The 22510-nt window shown below is 37.2% G+C and overlaps 4 protein-coding genes across 4 annotated transcripts; 2 read left to right on the top strand and 2 right to left on the bottom strand.

Annotated features, from left to right (window-relative positions):
- Window positions 1-3540: 3540 nt before the first annotated feature.
- Window positions 3541-4131, bottom strand: EAF01_005450 (uncharacterized protein; the record flags this gene model as incomplete). The annotated part of the gene is made up of 3 exons (XM_038913703.1): window positions 3541-3815; window positions 3867-3995; window positions 4053-4131. The coding sequence occupies 3 exons, from the start codon at window positions 4129-4131 to the stop codon at window positions 3541-3543; spliced, it is 483 nt and encodes a 160-aa protein (XP_038770152.1).
- Window positions 4132-6720: 2589 nt separating this feature from the next.
- Window positions 6721-8707, top strand: EAF01_005449 (uncharacterized protein; the record flags this gene model as incomplete). Its single annotated transcript, XM_038913702.1, has 8 exons — window positions 6721-6770; window positions 6837-6891; window positions 6951-7034; window positions 7217-7307; window positions 7411-7659; window positions 7751-7864; window positions 7922-8490; window positions 8546-8707. The coding sequence occupies 8 exons, from the start codon at window positions 6721-6723 to the stop codon at window positions 8705-8707; spliced, it is 1374 nt and encodes a 457-aa protein (XP_038770151.1).
- Window positions 8708-9449: 742 nt separating this feature from the next.
- Window positions 9450-11802, top strand: EAF01_005448 (uncharacterized protein; the record flags this gene model as incomplete). Its single annotated transcript, XM_038913701.1, has 4 exons — window positions 9450-9876; window positions 9945-10943; window positions 11001-11592; window positions 11700-11802. 4 exons carry the CDS (start codon window positions 9450-9452, stop codon window positions 11800-11802), a joined length of 2121 nt encoding a protein of 706 aa, XP_038770150.1.
- A 941-nt stretch (window positions 11803-12743) lies between these two features.
- On the bottom strand, window positions 12744-15906 carry EAF01_005447 (uncharacterized protein; the record flags this gene model as incomplete). The annotated part of the gene is made up of 4 exons (XM_038913700.1): window positions 12744-12790; window positions 12855-14952; window positions 15009-15239; window positions 15448-15906. The coding sequence occupies 4 exons, from the start codon at window positions 15904-15906 to the stop codon at window positions 12744-12746; spliced, it is 2835 nt and encodes a 944-aa protein (XP_038770149.1).
- Between the last annotated feature and the right edge of the window lie 6604 nt (window positions 15907-22510).

Genomic DNA, 22510 nt, shown 5'->3' with positions numbered 1-22510 from the left:
ATTGGTTGGGATTGGGATTGGGATTGGGATTTGGTGGGTTGGTGGTTTGGGATTTGGATGTTTGAGTGTGGGTGTTTGAGGATTCTGAATTGGTATATTGAGGGGTCGGATTGGATTGAATAGGTTAGTTTGGGATCTGGATTTGCATATAGATTTTTTGGATTTGGTGTTTGGTATATTAGGATTTGGATTTGGATCTAGATATATGGGGATTTGGATTTGGAGATTTGGGATTTAGGACCTGGATGTGAGAATGAATGTTTTGAAGATATAGATGTTTCGGGATTGAGACATGAATATGAATTTGAGAATTTGAAAATTAATACATTAAAGAATATGAATAATTTTAATATAGAATCGATATATTAGAAATTTAATTAATAAAGATTTGAATATTAAATTAAATGTTTAACTTTTTGATTATTTTTGTTTTGAATTATTTTTTTATATTAAAAAGTGTTTTTTTAGTTTATTAATATTTTTATTAAAATATAATATGATTTATTGAAAATTTATATATTAAAAATTTAGATTATTTTAAGTTTTTATCAAAAATTTCAGATCTTTAAGATTTTTTTAAATGAAGATCTAAAGCTTTAAAATATTGATTTTTAAATTTATATAGGAATTATATATAAATTTAAAATCAAATTTGAATCTTCAATAACTTTTTAATTATAATTGGTAAAAAGAAACTAATCAATTTTCTGAAGGTTTTGAGCTTGAAATTATGTAGAAATATAAGAAAGAATAAATTAAAAATTATAGAGATATTATTGTTTTTAATAAATATTAATTAAATCACTAAATATTATTATAATATTAAAAGAACTGATTATACGAATAAAAATCTATTATTATTATAAAGAAATAAGAATTGAATATTATAAGAAAAAATTCATAAATTCTTTATAAGGAAGAATACTATTATAATATTAAATAAAGAATTCTTTATTAAAAAGAAAATCTTTTATTAGTTCTTTATTCGAAAGTACAATTCATTATTTTGAAATTTTGAAAAATTACGTGGAAGCTAGTCCAAATGCGGAATGACAGACGTAATCATAAGCTTTCTTTATTAAAAAGTTGATTTGAAATTAATAAAGAAAGTGATTTCAAATCAATTCTAATTTCAAATCAGATTGACGTACGCCACCTGCGTATTATAGGCCGTAAGGGGGGATGGAAAAAGTATAAATAAGTAACTTAGGCCTCTAAAGAAAGATCTTATTCTAGTACTCACTTTATAAAACTTATTAAGTAATTCATCAATATACGAACTAAAATAAGATTCTATTTATATATCATGATGATTCTATTTATATACTCTATCAGCCTAAGCTTCTCAATCGAGCCTAGTCTACCCCCTGCTAAGCGCATAACCTATAATAGGTTATGAGCCCGATAAGACTTAGAACTATATAATATTGTCACTTTTTATTCAAGGATTATCTTAATTCCTAATAAAACACAAGATTAGATTACTGATCCGGAGTCAAAAAATTATCTCTTCCATTATAAAACCTTCAAAAATTCAAAAATATATGAAAAACAACTTTTTTACGTAAGTTTACTATTTAAAATCGATTTTTTACTCAATATCCTCATCTATATGAGAAGCTTAGACTAGTAGAGTATATAAATAGAATTACTGTAATACATAAATAGAATCTTATTTTAGTTCGTATATTAATAGATTACATAATAAGTTTTATAAAGTGAGTACTAGAATAAGATCTTTCTTTAGAGGCCTAAGTTACTTATTTATACTTTTTCCATCCTCCTACTAAGCGTATAACCTATAATAGATATAATTTCGAAAATACTTTTATAAATACTTATTGATTTACTTATTTTTTATTCTTTTTAACTCTTTTATATTATAAATAATAAAAATTTATAATAAAAATTTAAAGTTTTTTTTAATAATTTTGATTGATAAATTATTAAAGATTTTTTTAAAAAAGTATATATAATTCTATACAAATTAAAAAATCAATTTTTTGAAGCTTTAGATCTCCACTTAAAAAGATTCTAAAAATCTAGAATCTTCAATATAAGCTTAAAATGCTCTAGATTATATACATATAAATTTTCAATAAATTCTATCTATAAATGAAAAAGTTTTTTTGTTAATTTTAGTGGTAAAAGATGGCTCAAAACAGGCGTGGCCAGAAAGTCGGGTACTCGACTTGAGATTGGATTTGAATATTAGAATTTGGATATTAGGATCTTAATACTGGGATTTGGTATATTGGGCTCGAGATCTAAACGTTTTGGCATCGATATATTGGACTCAGGGTATTGAGATTTGAATATTTTGGGATTAGATAGTGATTTCATATATTGGGATTTGGTCGGTCAAGATTTGGAATATGGAATTTAGGATCTAGATGTGTAAATTTTGGGATTTGGATCTGGTTTGGTGGGATGGGTCTATTTTGGGATTTAGTGTGATGATTGGTATCATGTTTGAGCGGGTTATTACAAATTTAATGATTTATTACAGATTAGATTGGGGAACTATTGATCAACTGGGTAATAAAATATGACTCTGATTTTGCTTGAGAATGGAAAAGAGGATGGAGAAGAGGATGTACTTATTGTGGATTTCGAGAACTGAGGGGTGAGAGTTAAGAGTTAAAGGGGTTCTGTACTGTTGGTTTGAGTATTCACTGGCTGGATACTGGATGCTGGATATTAGATATTGGAGGTAGGCCATAGGAGAAATAGTAAAAGAAAGAGAAAGAAGTAATATACACAACCATTAAGCAAAACTAGAGTAAACCGAAGTAAAGTAAAGAGGAGAGAAACTACAGCGGTATTTTCTGCGGTCTGTAAGATAATAGACAATGGACATTACAAGTACGGATTAAGGAGCTGTGGATTCAATATGCTGTAGTATGGTTATTTAGTATATGGGTTAATCCATTCCATTCCAATCCAATAGTAAATGCATAAACTCACAAGACTACCTAGGTATTTCCAGAGAGCGAAAAAGCATGAGGAATTCACATATCATTAGATTTTATGAGAGATACTTACATACTTACTATCTCATTACATACTTGATCCAGAGGGAAATTTTGATAAAAATTTGGGGGTTTGAGATGCTGGTTGGAAAAGGGTCACTTTACTGTTGGATTCTCAGACACTGGTTCACTGTTTAGAATCACTGAGAAAGATGATTCAGTTCTAGCACAAGGAAAGTATACCAGGAAACGGAAACATGAGCGACGACATTCAATTGAGACAATCCAAATTGAACACGCGAAATAAGTATCAAAGATTTCAATATTATTTATTTCTATAAGAGACATCAGTCAGTCTTGCTGCTATGTATGTTTTGACCCCCAGCCCCAACTCCATGAACATTCGAGTCATCAATCTTTTCCTTGTCATCAACCCCTGTTTCTATAACCACAATACGTCTTTTTAAAAGAGACATGGTCATCAAGACTTCTCGTCAACCACCAGCGTCCATATAGTACGATTATGCTTCCCGGTTGCTTCCCCATTATCTCCGCTCAACCCAGCAACTTAAACTGGGTTACCAGTCTCCTTCATAGCCATGTTTGGTTGAGGGTAAGCTTTTCCTCGTCCACCCTTAAACATTTCCAATGCAAGAATAGCACTACTTCCCATCCAAAGTAGCCAACTGAAAGCACCAAAGACTGCATCAGCACGAGCTGCTCCACAGACAGAACCACGACAGAACAGAAGCTTGCTGATGAAGACGGAGAGGGCGATAAAGCCTGCGAAGTAGAAGAGAACGTTGAGGAGCTCAAATGTGAGATGTGCGTATGGGTGAGATGCTGATGAATGTTAGAAAACTATGTGTGTATTTTTGACAGTGATAAAGGTACCTTTTGACATGAAGCGGGGTGCAACTTCAAGATAGACAATGGAAATCAAAGTAAAGACGGGTACGAAAACCAAAAAGTTGACTTGCGAAGGAGATGCGGTCAAGGTATCGGCATTGTACCAGTGGGAAACTATGTGGTATGTTAGCAATTATCCCTTGGTATGCTGATCATCAATATTTCTCATACCATATCCGGATAAGCCAAGGACGACGATAGCAAAAACTGCTTGAGCAATTCGAATAGGAAGAAGTAGTCCAATCGCCATTTTGAAATTAAAGTATTGTTATTTGGGAAATCTAGTTGTCGTGAATTGGATAGTCTTAATAGTCGTGAGAAAACGCAGCTGCAACTTGGGCGCGCGTAAATGAGTGAATTCGAAGAGTATGTATACAGATTGAAAAAGGAGACAGGTGGAGAAAAGTTGAAAGGAGATGAAATACAAAAGAGTCACAGACTGATATTATAATTACTATAGAATTAAGTAGACAAAGTCTGAAGGCCGAATGGTTTCCATTGCAGCCAAAGTGGAAAAGTTGCATAAACTCAGTATCATGTTTGAAACGGTATATCAATCCATCGCACAGATCATGCCGGTTCTCAACACCCTACCAAACAAGGATCTACGGCAATACATTGAAGACGCAGGGCTATATGATCAATGATAATCGTTGACGACGTCCCGGCTACAGTGGAGAGGCCTGCTTGCGTTCCCCGCGATGCGTAGGACAATTCAACCGCTGAGTAACCTGACTGAGGATATTTATTATTGGAATTCAGCATCACAACCAACGAAAACATGTGTTGACCGCAGTCATCAAATGATGTTCTCCCGCAAACGCGTGCATTGAACTGTATTACCTCAAAGGCCACTGACCCTGAAATATCCACCTCTAAGAAGATTCTACATTGCAGATTGAAAGTACTTTGGTAAAGCGGGCATTTCACGACCTTGAATAATAATACCAGTAACCAATTGGAACATAAAGTACGCTTTGTCTAGAAGTTGAGAATTATCCGCTCGGACATCTCACAAGTTTCTATTTATCTCAAAGCATGAAACACCAACTACAACACAAATTTACTAACTCAACCGCAAAGCTTAAAAAGGGATATACTCATCTCAACCTACAAGTAAGTTCTAGTGCCACCTCGTAAGAAGTTCCAAGAGTGTCAGTGTTGTGTTGCCAAGAAAGAAGCACAAGATTGAGGTTCCTTTATTGATTCGTGTCGTCGAGCTTTGCGTTTGAAGGCGGCGAGACATGAGACGTTCTTAAGCTACAATATTTGGAATGCTTGGACGCGGGATTGATATCGTAGGCCACTCCTTCGCAATGTTATTGGATTGCCGTGTCAGATATCTGTTGTGGAAGTGATGTTGGGAAAGGTGTCTTTAGTGTATCATCTGGAGTTACGAAGGAACATTACGGCGCTATGGTGCATGGAAAGACAAAGCTGTGATGTGTAGGCTAATGTCGTTTGGATAAGAGATCTGATCTGTAATGCAACACGAAGTGTAATTGTAACACCAAAATGGGTTTGTTGTTGAAGCCAATAAATTGTTTGGAAACGGTAGGGAGCGATGAAAGAAGTGTTAAAGCCCAGGGCTGATAGTTGTAGTAAGTCGGGTACTCTATTTTCTGATTACTCTTATTTTGAGCTACCTTTTATCACTAATTTTTATAAAAAAATAAAAAAATAGAATTTATTAAAACTCTGTATATATATAATTCAGATTATTTCAAACTTGTTTTTGAAATTTTCAGATCTTTAGGATTCTTTTGAATAGAAATCTAAAACTTTAAAATATCGATTTTTAATTTTATATAGAAATCATATATAAAATTTTATTTTTATTAAAACCTTTAAAAATCTTTTATCAAAGATTACTAAAAATAAACTCTTTATTTTACTGTAAATCTATAATATATTCAATCTAAGAGATTGAGAAAATTTTAAAAAATTCTAATAACTAAGTAATTGTAAACATATTTTCGAAATTATAAAGATTATTAATCTTTATTTAATATTTATCTCTATGATTATTCTTTTTTTTTTCTTTTTTTCAAAAAACCTTTATACAAATTCAAATTAAAAACTTTTAAAAAATCAATCGGTTCCTTTTTATTAATTATAATTGAAAAGTTATTAAAGATTTTAAAAAGAATTTTAAATTTATATATAATTCCTATATACATTTGAAAATCGATATTTTAAAGCCTCAGAAAACAATTTAGAAAAATCCTCAAAATCTAAAAATTTCAATAAAAGTTTAAAATAGTCTGAATTATATATACATCAATTTTCAATTAATTATATTATATTTTGATAGAGATATTAAGAAGCTGAAAAGGCGCTTTTTGATATAGAAGGGTAGCTCAAAACAAGGGTGGCCAGAAAATGAGGGGTCGGGTCCAACTTAAAACTGATCCACCAGGTCCACCAGGTCACTTTCATTAGATGAGTAAGCAACCTTAAATATCAAGATGATATCGATGTCGCTAGGAACGAAATGATGAAATGAAGCTATTCAGACCATCAGTTTTCTTTCAATCCAATATTGTCTAATCTTCAATGAGTCTTTCCGTTCTCATCACTCATTATAACCTAAGAACGAAAGAAATGACGTGCTCAAGCCAATGAATGTAAGAATGAATGTATCACCCCACTATGGTCATCAATTCAATTGGAAAGAGTTATTTGTCTTACCAAAAGCAATGAGGGGAAACAAAGATCCTGATCTATTTAATCTAATTCTAAAGGACTCCCACGGTCCATATTCTTTCATTTCTGTGATTGTCTGAATCTCTCAAATCTCTGTTCAACTCCAGAATCGAGGAACAATCGATCAATCAATATGGCACCTGTTGGAAGCACTCATTTCGAGACTCTACAGCTTCATGCTGGGTTCGTGCTATGCCACTTCCTCCCCGCACTTTCATGACAAGGCTGATTAGATTCTGTCGACGGTAGACATGAACCGGATATAGCAACAAATGCAAGAGCTGTGCCAATCTATGCCACTACAGTGAGTCTGCTCGTATCAGAGAAGTTGACAATCTTAAGAACTAAATATGATATCTATAGAGCTTCACATTCAATGACTCTGCTCACGGGGCTAGGTTGTTTGGCCTCAAGGAGGTTGGAAATATTTACAGTCGTATTGCGAACGTATGTATCACTCAAGCTTTATTCTATCCGAAAGTCGAAAGAAGTCGTGGACATTTGGCATCTGATTTCTTGAAAATTGGCAACGTCTGTGATGAAAGTTGGCATCCCAATTCTCCAGAATTGGCATTTCCTAAACTTCATTGCCAAGTATAACACCAAGATCTTAGCTAACTTGGCGACAGCCAACTGTTGAGGTTTTCGAAAAGCGCATTGCAGCTCTTGAGGGTGGACGAGGAGCGGTAGCATCTGCCTCTGGTCAAGCAGCTCAATTTAGTATGTCATCTTAGTTGATTCTTTCTACCTTCACTCCCTCCTTCACCACATCACCCCTTTGATATCATGCCATAAGCGAATGCGTGCTAATACTCCACTAAAGTGGCCTTTGCCGCATTGGCCCATGCCGGAGACAACATCGTATCCACGACGAATCTTTATGGAGGAACATACAATCAATTGAAGATTTTTCTTCCAAGATTAGGCATAAAGACCAAATTCATTCAAGGAGACAAGGCAGAGGATTTTGCCAAGGCTATAGACGAAAATACAAAAGCTGTGTACATTGAGAGTATTGGAAATCCAAAATATAACGTCCCAGACTTTGAGGCTATTGCCAAAGTTGCACACGGTTAGTGATTGTACTAAATCTTAGTTTTGGTTTGGCTTCACTACTTGAAGCTTTTACTCTTGTTCATGAGAAATACTAACTTCATACTTAGATGCCGGAGTTCCTCTCGTCGTTGATAACACATTTGGAGCAGGAGGATATTTCTGCCGCCCTATCGATCATGGAGCCGACATTGTCGTACATTCGGCGACCAAATGGATTGGCGGTAATTATGTGTTTCGCTGTCAGATAATTTGATCCCTTCTAACTTGCTTCTGAATAGGACACGGAACGACCATTGGTGGCGTAGTCATTGATGCAGGAAACTTTGACTGGGGAAAACACGGCAAGCGATTCCCAGAAATGGTTGAACCATCTGATGGATATCATGGACTAAAGTTCTGGGAAACATTTGGCCCCGATACTTTTATTACTCGTGTTAGAGTTGAGATTCTCCGAGATTTGGGAAGTTCATTGAATCCATTTGGAGCATTCCAGCTGATTCAAGGTCTTGAAACTTTGAGCTTGAGAGGAGAGCGACATGCTCAGAACTCATTGGCGTTGGCAAAGTGGCTTGAGAAGAATCCCCACGTTTCCTGGGTATCATACCCAGGATTAGAGAATCACCCATCCCATGAGTTGGCCAAGAAATACTTGCCTCGTGGATTTGGCGGTGTCTTGAGTTTTGGGGTTAAAGGCGGAGGAGATGCTGGTAGCCAGGTTGTTGATGGCTTCAAATTGATTTCTAATCTAGCCAATGTTGGAGATCTAAAAACTCTAGCTATTCATCCATGGTCTACAACTCACGAACAACTTTCTCACGACGAAAGACTGGCCTCTGGTGTCACTGAGGTAAGACTTCATTGAACGTCTAATGTTGAGAATTTGACTGAATCTTGTATTATAGGATCTTATCAGAATCTCGGTTGGCACAGAACACATTGATGATATCATCAAGGATTTCGAACAATCATTCGAAGCAGCTTCTGCAGCGAAAACAAGTCGTGGTAACGACTCCAATGCCCAGAAGACTGGTAATATTAGTGGTGATGCTAAATTGGTTGTTTAAATGATTCCCCCCCTTTTTAAAGTATTCTAAAAACTTTCTCTGGCTACCTAGGTAATCTAAGATGTGAACATGGTGGAATTTCTCAATGTTCAATCTACAGAAGACTGATAAAATACCATTTGCTACAAAGTAATGATACAAATAACTATCCATTCAAACCAATTAAGAAGAAATCCGACAGTGGTACTTATAAATAAGCGTCTACTGAACACTATATTGCATCTATACCTCGCTGACCACTTTTCTTCATGGAGAATTTTATGATTGTTGATTCAAATCCACTCTCTACCAAATCCAATATTCTCCCCCTATCAGAACGGATTTGTCGGTCATTTCCAATCCTTCACAAATTGTGATTGCGATTTACAAAGCTTCTCCACATTCTGGAATGATAATATGACCCAACGCTCAGATACCGAGGTAAAACGAAACGCGACCATCGAGGCTTCGGGCGAGGCCACTCTTCATTTCTTCACATGCACCCTTTGAATGAATCTTGATACATGAATCTATCTACACACTTCACTCGCTGTTGGATCTAATTTGGCTTTGTTTATTCTATAGATCTTCAGTGCGATTCATATTCTCCAAGTTGTGCAGAATAAATCTTTTGTCTTTCCTTCTATACATTCCAAGGTTTGTGATCCTTCATCGCAGCACTCATTTCCCAGCCTCCGAACCTTTGTTCAACATAAGAGAAGTACTGACTGATATTTACCTTTTAGAGATCTAGTCAGACACCATGGCACCGACGGTACAGGACCCTGATACCTATGTGAAGACTATCCGAGCATCACCTCCTCCCGGCTCACCCTACTCCCTTGCGATCCCGGGCAGTGCGCGCGAAGATCGCAGTGGTGTTTACAGGCATTATCAATTCGTGGATAAGCCATTACTCCAAACGATCGATCCAGAATGTTTGACCAGTCATGATTTCTTCGAGAAGGCCGCAAGAAAGAGACCCAATGCTAGATGTTTGGGTCATAGACCTTGGGATCCCGTTACAAAAACTTACGGTAACTATCAATGGATCACATATGCGGAGACGGCAGAGCGCAGAAAGAATTTTGGTGTGGGATTGGTGGAGCTTCACAAGAGGGCGGGAATCACAGATGATAAGTATGGTGTGGGTCTGTGGTGTCAAAATCGTCCAGAATGGCAAATTGTTGGTAAGAGATCTTAAAGCGATTGGTACGTGCATTGTGCAATGCAGGGCGGGGGCTGACATGAGTTGTAGATTTGGGAGCGATGTCTCAATCCCTCTTCACAGTTTCCATTTACGATACTCTCGGACCGGACACTACGGAATATATCGTCAACCATGCTACACTTGCTTGTGTTTGTACGAGTTTACCGCATATCCCAACGTTATTGAAGTTGGCGCCGAGAATACCTACGCTGAAGCTCATTGTTTGTCTTGATCGTTTAGATGAAGGGGAACAGCCTGGAAACACAAAGAAAGCAATTTTGAATGCTCTTGCGGCTGAAGTTGGAATCTCTATTCATTATATCGGAGATGTTGAAGCTATTGGAGCTGCGTCTCCAAACTCTCCAATGAATCCACCTCGACCTGAAGATATCATTACTATCAACTATACCTCCGGAACGACTGGTAACCCCAAGGGTGTGGTTCTTACCCAGGCACACGCTGTTGCAGCAACTTCCATTTCGAGAATTGTGTCTGATCCGTGGCCTAATGACGTCCTTTGTTCATACCTTCCATTGGCACATATTTACCAACGTCTTGCCGAGCATGGTTGTCTTGCTGTAGGATCAGCTATTGGTTATTTCCGTGGTGACATTCTTGGACTTGTCGACGACTTGAAGCTTCTTCGCCCAACAGCCTTCAACTCCGTTCCTCGTCTCTACAATCGATTTGGATCCGCTATCAAAGCCGCTACTATCGATGCCCCAGGTGTCAAGGGCACAATCGGTCGTCACATCATCAACACCAAGCTCGCATCGATGAAACTTCCACCTGGACAAGCTACCAATAAACACGCTCTCTATGATCGTATCTGGACTCCTAAATTAGCTAGTGCTTTTGGCCTTCAAAGAGCTCGTGGTATGGTAACTGGAAGTGCTCCAATTGATCCTGGTCTTCATCAATTCCTCCGTGCTGCCTTTGGTGCCAAATTCATTCAAGGTTATGGTCTTACCGAAACCTATGCACATGGTCTCGTTCAATACGATGATGATTACTCCACCGGTAATTGTGGAGGTGTAAGTCCATCTAGTAAGTTTCCTCCCAATTCCTAACTCAAACTCAATTAACCCTTTCCCCCTCTTAAAGTGGAAGTATGTCTCGAATCCGTCCCCGACATGGAGTACCTCGCCACCGATACACCCAACCCCCGCGGTGAAATCCTCCTCCGAGGTACCGCCCGTTTCCGCGAATACTACCGCAACGAAGCCGAAACCTCCAAAGCCATTGACGCAGACGGCTGGTTCCACACCGGTGACATCGGAGAAGTCGACAGCATGGGCCGCTTCAAAATCATCGATCGTCGAAAGAACGTCCTCAAACTCGCTCAGGGCGAGTACATCTCTCCCGAACGCATCGAAAACGTCTACCTCGCAAACTGCAATCTCATCGCCCAAGCATATGTGCACGGAGACTCAACCCAAGCTTTCCTCGTCGCCATCTTCGGCGTTGATCCCGTAACGTTTGCGCCGTGGGTGAGCAAGATCCTCGGTAGAGAGATCAAAAGTGAGGATGTTGCGGGCCTGAAGGAAGCGGGTAATGAGAAGAGGGTGCGCATGCAACTTGTCAAGTTGTTGGAGGGCGTGGGCAAAAAATCCAAGTTTAACAGCTATGAGAAGGTTAAGAATGTGTATTTGGATATCGAACCGTTTACAATTGATAATGAACTTTTGACGCCGACGTAAGTTTTTCCCCCATTCTATCTTGCTCTCATACCTCCTCAGGGGAAGGCGGACGAGAGATCAAGGTATCATGCACACAAAAGAAATGCTAAACAACCCTAAACAGACTCAAGCTCAAGCGGCCCCAAACGGCAAAGAAATTCCGAGATCACATTGACAAAATGTACGCTGAAGCATTGGCGGATGAGAAACCAATGGCAAAGCTGTAGATTTGTTGTTCGTTGTTCATTGTGGATTTCTAGTTGTTGATTGATAGATGGATGGATGTTGATGCATGCATTGCATTGCATTGCTTTTCATCTTGTTATGAGCGAGCGCAATGAGCGAGGATGCATGCATGCATGGCGAATGGAAAAAAATGGAGAGATGCGAGAATGGGAGTTGAGGGTGCGATGATGGAAAAGAATCAATCGTCTATCTTTGCCGGAGGGTGAGGATGTGAGTGTATACAGAACTCTTTCTGATTTTGAGGAGGCGGGGTGGGGGGGTGCGAGATTCCCTAGAGTTGTCTTTTTATATATATATATATGCATGGAGTATTAATAGTTGTTTTTTTTTTTTGATACACGTCTCTTTCTTCTGGTTCATTCATCCCGCTGGGTTTTGTGATGTAGTGAGATTCTAATACAAGTGTCAATGTGGAAAGCAGAGGGAATGGAGAAGCTACTTCTCCAATCTCCGCCCTCCATGCCATCAGGACTGTTGAACGATTAATAGATTCCAATGCCACTCATCTATTCAATCTCTCAAGTCTCACTCGCTTGCTCACTCACTACTCACTCACTCACTCATTATTCACAGGCCCAAAAATCATACACCAGAAAATTTATTTGTAATTATTAAAGACTTTAAAGACTCTAGGATGACGCTATTATCATCTAAATAAAAAATGACTAAAAACGCTCAAATCTGCTTCAATCTTCTTGTGCCAAAAGTTTATCGTTATTGATCCTTCATTTAAGAAACAACGCACGAATTCTATTTCCCAGCAAGTAAGCAATTTGAACTTTTTAGCGCGAAAATAGCAAGCAGTTTTGACACCCATGAGCCCGTCTGAAGTTTTATACACACGAACTACCTAATTAATAACACAAGGGAATATTCGTAAAAGCTGCACATTCTGTAATCATGTGTGCCTGTAAATTAAGTTTTAAGCCGACTTTTCGTGTTGTGTGGAGACACGCTGAAGTGAGACGACTAAAGAAGTATAAGTTAGCGCTTTGTTCGTAAAATGACATAAGACTCGGGGTGATCCACTTACCAAAATCTTCCAGAGATCTTTGTTTTTGAGTCTTCTTTGGTGATTTACCATGCATGAGGTTATCAAAGCCAGAACTATCTTGAAGTAGATAATAGACTCCACCCATGATACAGAAAACTCCAAAAGAGAAAACCCAAATACGAACGACGGCAACAATCGAAGTTTGACCTCCAACGAACCAACCGAACAAGGTAAAAAATGTTGCAATGATATCAACAACGAGAATAGCACCAGTCAATTGCCACGATGGGAGTGATGACCAGAAAGGACCATTGGCACGTGTGATGAAAATCAACCAATTCTCAGTCAGAGAGATCTCAAGGAAGACAACCTCATCAAGAACACCAAAGTTTTGAACAATACCACCATCTTCACCTCGCGCAATCATGGTGGTGAGAGTAATCCAGGTACCGACGGCGAGAACAAATCCAAGGAGAACGGACATACCCCACAATTTGGGGAGGTTCCACTTGACCGGAGTTTTGGAGAATGGTGCATTATCATAAGCAATAGCAAGAGTTGCAACATCTGCAAAAATGGCGATGAAGACGACCAATTCAATGTTGAGAGATCTATTCAAGATGGCGATCCAGAGACCAAGGAAAATCTCAAGATGTATTGACAAAGCGATACGATAGACAACGTAGGCGTACATGCGATGGAAAATTTGTCGAGAAGTCTTAAGAGCGTCAATGATGGCACCAAGTCCCGGAGCCAAGAAGACGATATCAGCTGCTGAACGAGCGGCATCTGAAGCACCTTCCACAGCGATACCAGTATCGGCTTTCTTTAGTGATGGGGCATCATTGACACCATCTCCAGTCATAGCCACAAGATATCCACGCTGTTGAAGAATTTCCACAACATTGTATTTATGTTGAGGGAAAACCTCAGCAAATCCATCAGCGGCTTCGACGAAATCATAAACTTCAGAACCAGGCATATCTCCACCACCACCAAGACCAAGGCGTTCAGCGTTATAAACGTTAGTGCCAAGTCCAAGCTGTCTCGAAGTTTCACGAGCGATACCCACAGCATCACCAGTTAACATCTTGATGGAAAGTCCGAGAGTCTTGGCCTCATTAATGGTACGAGCGGTATCATGACGTGGTGGATCAGAGCAAGGCATAATACCCAAAATCTCCCATTGACCCTCACCACGCTTTCGTGCAACACCGAGAGAACGGAAACCACGAGTAGCAAATTCGGCAACCTTGTTCTTGTAGGCTTGATCGATTTCTTCCGGAATTGGGTGATCTTCCTCAACAGTCTTCAAAACGAACAGTGGAGCTCCCTTGACACAAATAATCTTTTCTCCTTGAGGCGACTCGACGACAGCTTGAACTTTCTTGGAAACAGGATCGAAAGGATGAAACTCAAGAACTTTGTACTTGGACAAGACGGACTTGGCGCGTGGATAGTAACGAAGAGATTTCAAGAAAGCCTTATCAATGGCATCGATACCCTTCTTCTTTCTCGAGGCAGCAAGACAAGCAGTTAACATAAGATCATCGGGTTCTACACCTGGCACAGTGAATGGCTCGGCGAGAGAAAGCTTGTTTTTAGTCAATGTACCAGTCTTATCCGAGCAAAGAATCTCGACGCCTGCAAGTGACTCGATAGCGGACAATTTCTGGACGATAGCTTTCTTCTTGGCCAAATAGGCGGCACCAACAGCCATGGTAGTAGTGACAACAGCTGGGAGACCGACAGGAACACCAATGATCGTGATGGCCAGAGTATATTCGAGGATAAGAACGATTGGGTTCGATCGGTAGAATGAAGAAATCCAGACGACCAAGTTGGTGAAAATAACCAGGATCAAGAGAACCGTACCGATACCATTCAAGACTTCAGTAAAATGGCCGGTTCCTGCGGATGCTTGATTGACCAAAGCTGCTGCACGTCCAACGAATGTATGATCTCCAGTGGCAGTAATGACCATGAAAGCTTCACCACGCTTGACACCAGAAGATGCATAACATGTATCACCCTTATGTTTATCAACAGCAAGAGACTCTCCAGTGATGGCAGATTGATCGACTTGAAGGAAAGCATCATCGGTAACGATACGACCATCGGCAGGAATAATGGTACCCTGCGAGAAGATATTAGTCTTTGATTAGACTTTGAAGTAAGAAATATTGAACTTGCCTCTTCAATTTGAAGAATATCACCAGGGACTACTTCAGGAGCTTCAATCTCAAAGAGACGACCATCACGAAGAACCACGGCTTTTAAGGCTAGTGTCTTTTTCAGTTCGTCGACAATGGAACCTGCTTGGTACTCTTGAACGAAACCGACGGTGGCATTGAGAAGGAGAAGTGCACAAATGACACCAAAGTCGACCCAATCTTGAAGACCAGCAGCAAGAACAGCAGCAGCCTATTGGAAAATGATTCAATTAGTACCAATCTTGCGGTATCATAGATTTGGAAGGATTGCGGGGTTTACTCCATTCGGCCGTGTCGAATTGACGGCCACGACCTCTAACACTAGATGATCGGTGGAGAATCCATGCAGATCTACACAGCGTGGAATAGTGGGGAGCGGAGGATTTAAGAATGACGGTAAGAACTTTGTATAAACGTACCTCCATGACGAATTGAATGGGACCGATAAAGTACCCAAGAAACTTGAGAAACAAATTTTCTTTCTCTTCCTTCATTTGATTCAAACCCCACTTCTTACGACGAGCTTGAACCTCGGAGTCAGTAAGACCAATGCGAGTATCTGTTTGAAGTAAATCCTCGGGGACAGGACGTTCTTGAGCAGGACCATTCTCTTCTTCGGCCTCTTCATCTTCAGCATGACCATCTTGAGATTCGAGTTCATCGATCAATGCATCCATGTCCTCATCTTCCTCTTCCTCTTCCTCATGCTTGATGGCATCAGTAGAAGTGTGTTGAGCACCACCATTCTTCTCATCGAATTGGCCAGGTTCAATGTTGGTTCTTAGGTGATTTGGAGGTGTGTCGGATGAGTGATTGCTCGATTCGGCACCTGTTGTTCCATGAATATGAAGATCATGCTGACCCGCCAAGTGTGCCATGACGACCACGGGTGGGAATTGAAAGTGGCAGATAAATCACTTTATGTGCTTGGCGTAAGTTTGGTTGTTGATGGTGATGAGTAAAGTAAGCAACAAATTCTGTAGGGATAAACGACGCGACCTGGTCGAGTATGGAAAAAGCTTCCGATGATTGGAATATCTTTAATGGTTAAGGAATTGTTAAATTACTTTAGTAAAGAAAAGGAATAAGAAGGTGGGTAAGTTGATGTCGAGATGGTTTGTGTGGTGGAAGAAGAAGAAGAAGAAGAAGAAGAAAAAGAAAAAAAGTAGAAGAAGAATTGAAGTCGGAAGAGAAGAGGAGACAAGTTTGAGTTCGGATAGCAAGGTGAATTAAAATTAACGAATTGGTGAGAGGGGAAAAATGGTATTTAAATTCAGAAGGTCCGAATTGGTTAAATTTGTTGATTGTGGAAGTAACGACCAGCGAAAAGAGAGCGAGAGAAGGTTGAGGTGAGTGAAGTGGGTGAATTGGGTGAAGTGAGTGAAGTGAGTGAAGTGAGTGAAGATTGAAGTGACCACTATTTGCTTCGATGAGCTGAGGGTTAACAAAATGATACAGTTCGCAAGTTCAGAGAGACATAGAGACAGAGAGAGAGAGAGAGAGAGAGAGAGAGACAGAGCTTCCAAATCAAATGTGAGATATGACGCTAGGCGACGCCTCTGTTATCACCAGAAATCTTCAATTGTAAGTTATCTTTTTTTCCTTTTCCTTTTCTATTTCTTTTTTTCTCTTCCTGAGATGCGTATTATAAGATAGGTAGGTATTGGGCAATTTCCTTTTATCTTCCGATTGTGCTGTCATTTTATCTATCGAATTTTATATCTTGTCAACTCTATCAATGGTCTTTAAGCATGAATACCGATAGTACTCATTAATTGATTCTAGTATATCTACTTGATCACTTTCTTATCACTCCATATATATATACACATATACATCTACGTAAGATTACATATATAAACACATACACATCTACATACATACATACATATACACATACACATACACATCATCCCGCAAGATGCAGCCCATCTCCATACATCCCTACCCATATCACATAATGTCATTTTTATTTACTTTCCCCTCCTTGTTTTGTCTTGAAGCACGTTCCACCCCCAGATTACATGGTATGGCATTGGCATCCTTTCGGTTCCAGTCAGCGAAAAGAAATAGAAAGCTCGACAAATCAAACTGGAGAAGAGGAAAATGTGATAGACAAAACACTGTGATTTCAAGGATTATTACTTGCTTGTGTCGGTCGGTGTTGATCGAGCCGTCTCTATCTTTCAACATACTAGGTAGGGAGTTGGGTAGGGACGTCGATTGATTTCTTCACAATTAAATACTAGCTAGGTAGACAGTATCTAGATACTTCTCCTTAATACAAGAGTTTCTGATATCATCAAAGTCACTTGAAATACGCAATCGCCATTCGGTATTTTTGATATGATTGTCATACAAAATACATAACTATTCAATCTCATATATTTCGAATTCCTCCCTTGATTGACATTCATGAATCAATACTCACCTAGTGACGGGAGCTTGATTCGTACCCACTCCGTGAGTAGATCACGGCACTTTCCCCAAGAGCTCCACTCCAAAAGGCTAGAGACCAATTGAGCCAACTGACAAACCCAACACTTTTACCCGTACATAGAGGTAGCTCGCCGCTTGAATCAAGGAATCCTCCGTCGGATCTGCTGGTTTGCGGGGGAAAGTGGGTAATGGTCATGTATTAATATAATAAGACTGATCGACTAATAAGCCAGACCAGACTCATTTTATCTGCCTAGTATTAATCATCTCAATATTCAGACTTCTCTTTGAATAATATCGATATCTTTGGGTGTTGTGCTTATTAATGATTCGAACCAATCAGGGATGATCGAGCGTTCTTACATTTATCTCTGAGGATGAGATAGTCAGGCCTACCTAGTATCATGCAAAATCAATTGAAAACATCAACATCAACATCAACATCAATACTACCTACTCGGCTATACTCATTATTATCCCTCTTTCATCAAGTACTACGGAGAAGATACTTGCCAAGTGGTAACCTCAATAATTACAGCACAACATATCTATCCATAATTCAGCTACCCACCAACAGCTCTAACCTCTACAAATTACCTACCGACTTGTACAGCGGCGAGACCGGGTATCAATTGACTGATGATTAAAATTAGCTTGTGTTTCCACACATACCTACTAGGTACATACATTCTTTACCATTCAACAATCAACAATCAACAATCAACAATCAACAATCAACAATCAACAATCAACAATCAACAATCCACAATCCAATCAACAATTCAATCTGCCGATACCTAGGTCCCTACATGCAAACAAAAAAATATGGATACAAATGCATAAAAGCAAACCCAATAGATTTCGAGAAAGGCCCATCCAAGTCAAGTAGATGGGAGGGTGATTAGGTAAGTGATGAGAAATCTCGAATGCATAGTTATTTGGTTAGTCAGACATCATATAAATATTAATTCTTCAAAGACTTCTTTCTTTCTATTTCTCTCTCCTTTCTTTCTTTCTCCTTCCTTTCACATCATCTCATCTCAACGTCGCTCCACCAACCAAGCAAGATACGAGGTAGGTAGGTAAATATATGAGCTATTTACAATCCACCCCGTCCGTCGTACAACATCCATCTGTCTATCCGTCTGGGCGATGGCACATGTATGCATACCCATCCGTAGCGAGAGAAAAACAGAAAGAAAATAGAATGATCGTGTAACACATGGTAAATCTAATTTACTATATATAAATAGGTATCTAGATATCTAGAAAGGTGGCAACTAAATAGACTATACCCTGAAGAAATAAAAGATCGTATAGGTAGATTGAGTTAGTAAAGCTTTAATTAATTCTCTCTTTCTTTTCTTTTCTTTTCCTTTTCTGAAATGAAATGGAATTCATTAATATAATATAGAAGGTGAATTATTATCTACTTAGCAGGTAAGAATCTTAGGCTAGGAGTTTATGTAATCTGTATTCTTAATAGCTGATTATATCTTTATTTATATCTATATCTACTAGAGTAGAGTAGTATCGCGAGGTGGTGTAAGATATATATATCTCTATCTCGATAATAATACTATGTAAGTAAGAGTTCTAGAACCTCCTCATCGTATAGATTTCGATATTCCTATTAAAACTATTAATCTTTTAGCTTTTAAGCCCTCTATTTCTTTACTCAATCTTTATATAAAATAATGAAAAGAATTCGAAATTTATTTAGAATTATTTTATTTATGTATAAAAAAAGCTTATTTATTTTTAAATATTTTATTTATAAGGTTATAAGTTATGAAAAAGAAAAATTATAAATTTTGTAAAAGAAATTACTTATTACAAGTTAGGAATTTTCTTATTTTTTTAATTTCAAATTTATACAATTTATAAATAAAAATAATAAGAAATAAATTATATATTCTTTTTTGAAGAAAAAAAGGTATTAATTACTTATTTTGAAATTTTAGAGATAAAAATCTTTAAATTGAAAAAGTTATTAATTTTTTTGATTTGTATAGGAAAATATTAGTTTTATAGGGGTTTTATTATAAAACTATTTATATGAGATGTAGTAAGAAGGTTCTAGAACTCTTATATCTTGTTTTTTTTTAAGAATATAAGATTCGATGAGAATGAGAATTAAGAAATATTATGATTGTATTATTATCTTACTCTTTACTCTTTTATATTATCCTACTACTTAAATAAGTAGTAGAAGTTAGATTATATTTTATTAATTACTTCTCGATAGGTATTATTATAATCTTATATTATTTAGTATAAGAATTAGTACAAGGTAAAGACTAGTACTATAATAAAGCATAGTTAAGTTTAAGACTTCTTATATGAATATTAATCATTAGAATCTAGTGAATAGCTTTAATTCATTAGCTACTATATTATAGTTGTAAGCGAATGCGGAATATAGTAGCTTTAAGCGAAAGTAGAAGAGACTAGCTCTTCTTATAGCGTCTATATAAGGCCTATAACTTCCTGTACTTAGCTAGCTCTTTAGATAAAATATAATATAGACATTTAGAACCTACGAATACTATGAGTACTACGTCTTTCGTATTCTTCTCGAAGTAATACTTTTCATTAATTCCTCAAAATCTTTTTCTTAAAGTTATAATTATACATATGAAAACTCTTCAATATCGGAGTAATAGTCGGCCCGATGTCGACTCTACTTCGATGCTCGTAATAATATTTAATTAAAAATTAGATAATCTTTTATAGGAAAAAGAGTTTCGTTTTTATTTACTCGAGATTAAAAAAGTTATTAAAGATTGAAATCGAAAAAGTAAATTAAAATTTCTGATTTTTATATATGAAATTTATAAAAATAAGCGACTTTACTCTTTTAAAATTAATAATTCTAATCTCTTTTCTTTTTTAAATATAATTAACTTTTCTAATTATAAATGAATCTTTATAAAATTATATTCATTAAAAGCGAAGCTTTTATTTAATAATATTTTTAATTTTTAATATCAAAAATATTAACTTTCTCGAATTATTAAAGATCGAAAAAGTATTTAAGAATAAGTACTTCTCGAGTTAATTTAATAGCTTCAATTGCTTTTATTTCAATTAGTTTGATTTCAATTTTTGAGAAACTTTAATATAATATAATTATTATATTAGTTAATTGTATATATTAATCTTAGTTTATTTTATTGAAAAATGTTCAAGTTATAATGTTTTTAGTTTATACTATACATCTTTAATAATTCCGTCGAGTAGTTATGTTTCTTTATCTTTAATAATATTAAGATATGAATGAAAATATAGAAATAGATAAGATTGTAAGTAAACATATTCTTTTTCTTATTATAATATCCTTTAATATGAGATTATTAGTAAATAGTTTTTTAATTTTCGAGGAGTTGTTTATTATCTCGAATTTAATCTATAAATCTTAATATTAAGTTATATACTATATTCTTATATAGATACTATATATCTCTTAATATGAATACATATGTACCTCAGTAGATATCGAGGTGAGTAGAAGTTTTATTTCTATTCATTATTATATTTATTGAGTAATTTCATCCCTCTCGCCTCTTCCCCCACTCCTCGAAAATCAGTCATTATACCTACCTACCCATCTACCTACCTACCTAGTATATTCAAATCAAGAGTCTGAACATCTCATCTTTCTTTTCATCGAGAGACCGGAGGGTGAGTACTTCATTGAGTGTATTGATATTCTTCCTCAAGTAGTATTCAAGGGGTTGATGTGTTGATTGTATTTTCGGGGGCTTTGAATACCTAGTACGTGTATCTGAATAAACGAGGGATTGAGATTGAGATTGGGTAATTGATCACTACCCACTACCTAATCCATCCTATCTAGTTCAATGCAAGGAGATATAATGACTTTTTAGAGTGGGAGAGGAGTAGTCACCTAGTTACATGAATAATTGATCGGGCTTTGAGATCTTTCTTGTTGTTTGTATCGTTTGTTTGTGTTCATATGTGGTGATTTTTATCAGATTTAGATGTCAAGTCAACATCTCTCGATTTGAATATATGTACTCCGTATGTATTTATATGCGTGTGTGTGCGTACATATAATTATAAACCGAAATCATTACGCTACTCCTAAACTCAGAGTCTGTGCTCTATACAGACATTTCCAATCTTTAAACCTTCTTCCTCTCCTCTCCTTCCTTTTCTTCCCATTGTTCACCCCTCCTTCACACCTTCCTCACATATAACCACACCCCATCATCAACGGAATATACTTTCTAAACCCCTGATCTCAACCACATACGACCATAGACTGAGGAGAATTGGGCATCCCGTCCTCTCTGCCATACACAAGCCTCAGATCGGTAGATTAGTAGTTGGGTGGGTGACCACCAGCGAATCCCTACTGTTGTATGTTAATTTGCAATTTTTTTCTTTTTATCTCTCTCGCCATCTATTTCTTTTGCCATGTTTCATTCACCTTTTCTGTTGCTCGGATTTTTGTTGACTCTTTCTTCAGAAGTGGTTGTTGTATTGTTTGTTCCTTTATATCTTTTTTGATCTTGAACTTTGTACTCTAGACTTTAGATTTTGGTGCCGTGAACGCTTTTCTGGGGATGAAATTTGAGAATTAGTTCAATAGGTAAGTCAGTGTTGGAGTGAAGCGAGAATGTCGTTGTTTCTATGGTAGACGATCTAGAGTTGCAGGTGTCTTTGATCTCTATTAAGAATCGACATTATAGCAGGGCAGACTATATTCATATATTTGCTTTCATACGAGATAGCTTAGCTTCTTCTCGCTCTTGGTGGATATCTTGGAGTAATTCATGCCCCCATAAATCGTGTGTAGTTTATAGTACTCTCGAAACGGCTAAGCTTTATTCTGAGAAACTTGATATAGTCTATAAATATAAAGTATGGAAGCGCTAGAGTGGTGATTCATAAGAGTATTTAGCGAGTTTCTCGGATATGGTTTAGTGCTGGATGTTGATAGGGTATTGGGGATGGTTTGAATGACAAATAATGTAGATGATTGGAAGGAGGAAGGAGGAAGGAAGGTAGGTTTAG

Source organism: Botrytis porri (assembly GCF_014898465.1).
Source record: "Botrytis porri strain MUCL 3234 chromosome Unknown BPOR_007, whole genome shotgun sequence".
Classification (NCBI taxonomy): domain Eukaryota; kingdom Fungi; phylum Ascomycota; class Leotiomycetes; order Helotiales; family Sclerotiniaceae; genus Botrytis; species Botrytis porri.
The sequence above is the reverse complement of the archived record's forward strand: the minus strand, read 5'-3'. Positions and strand labels throughout refer to the sequence as shown.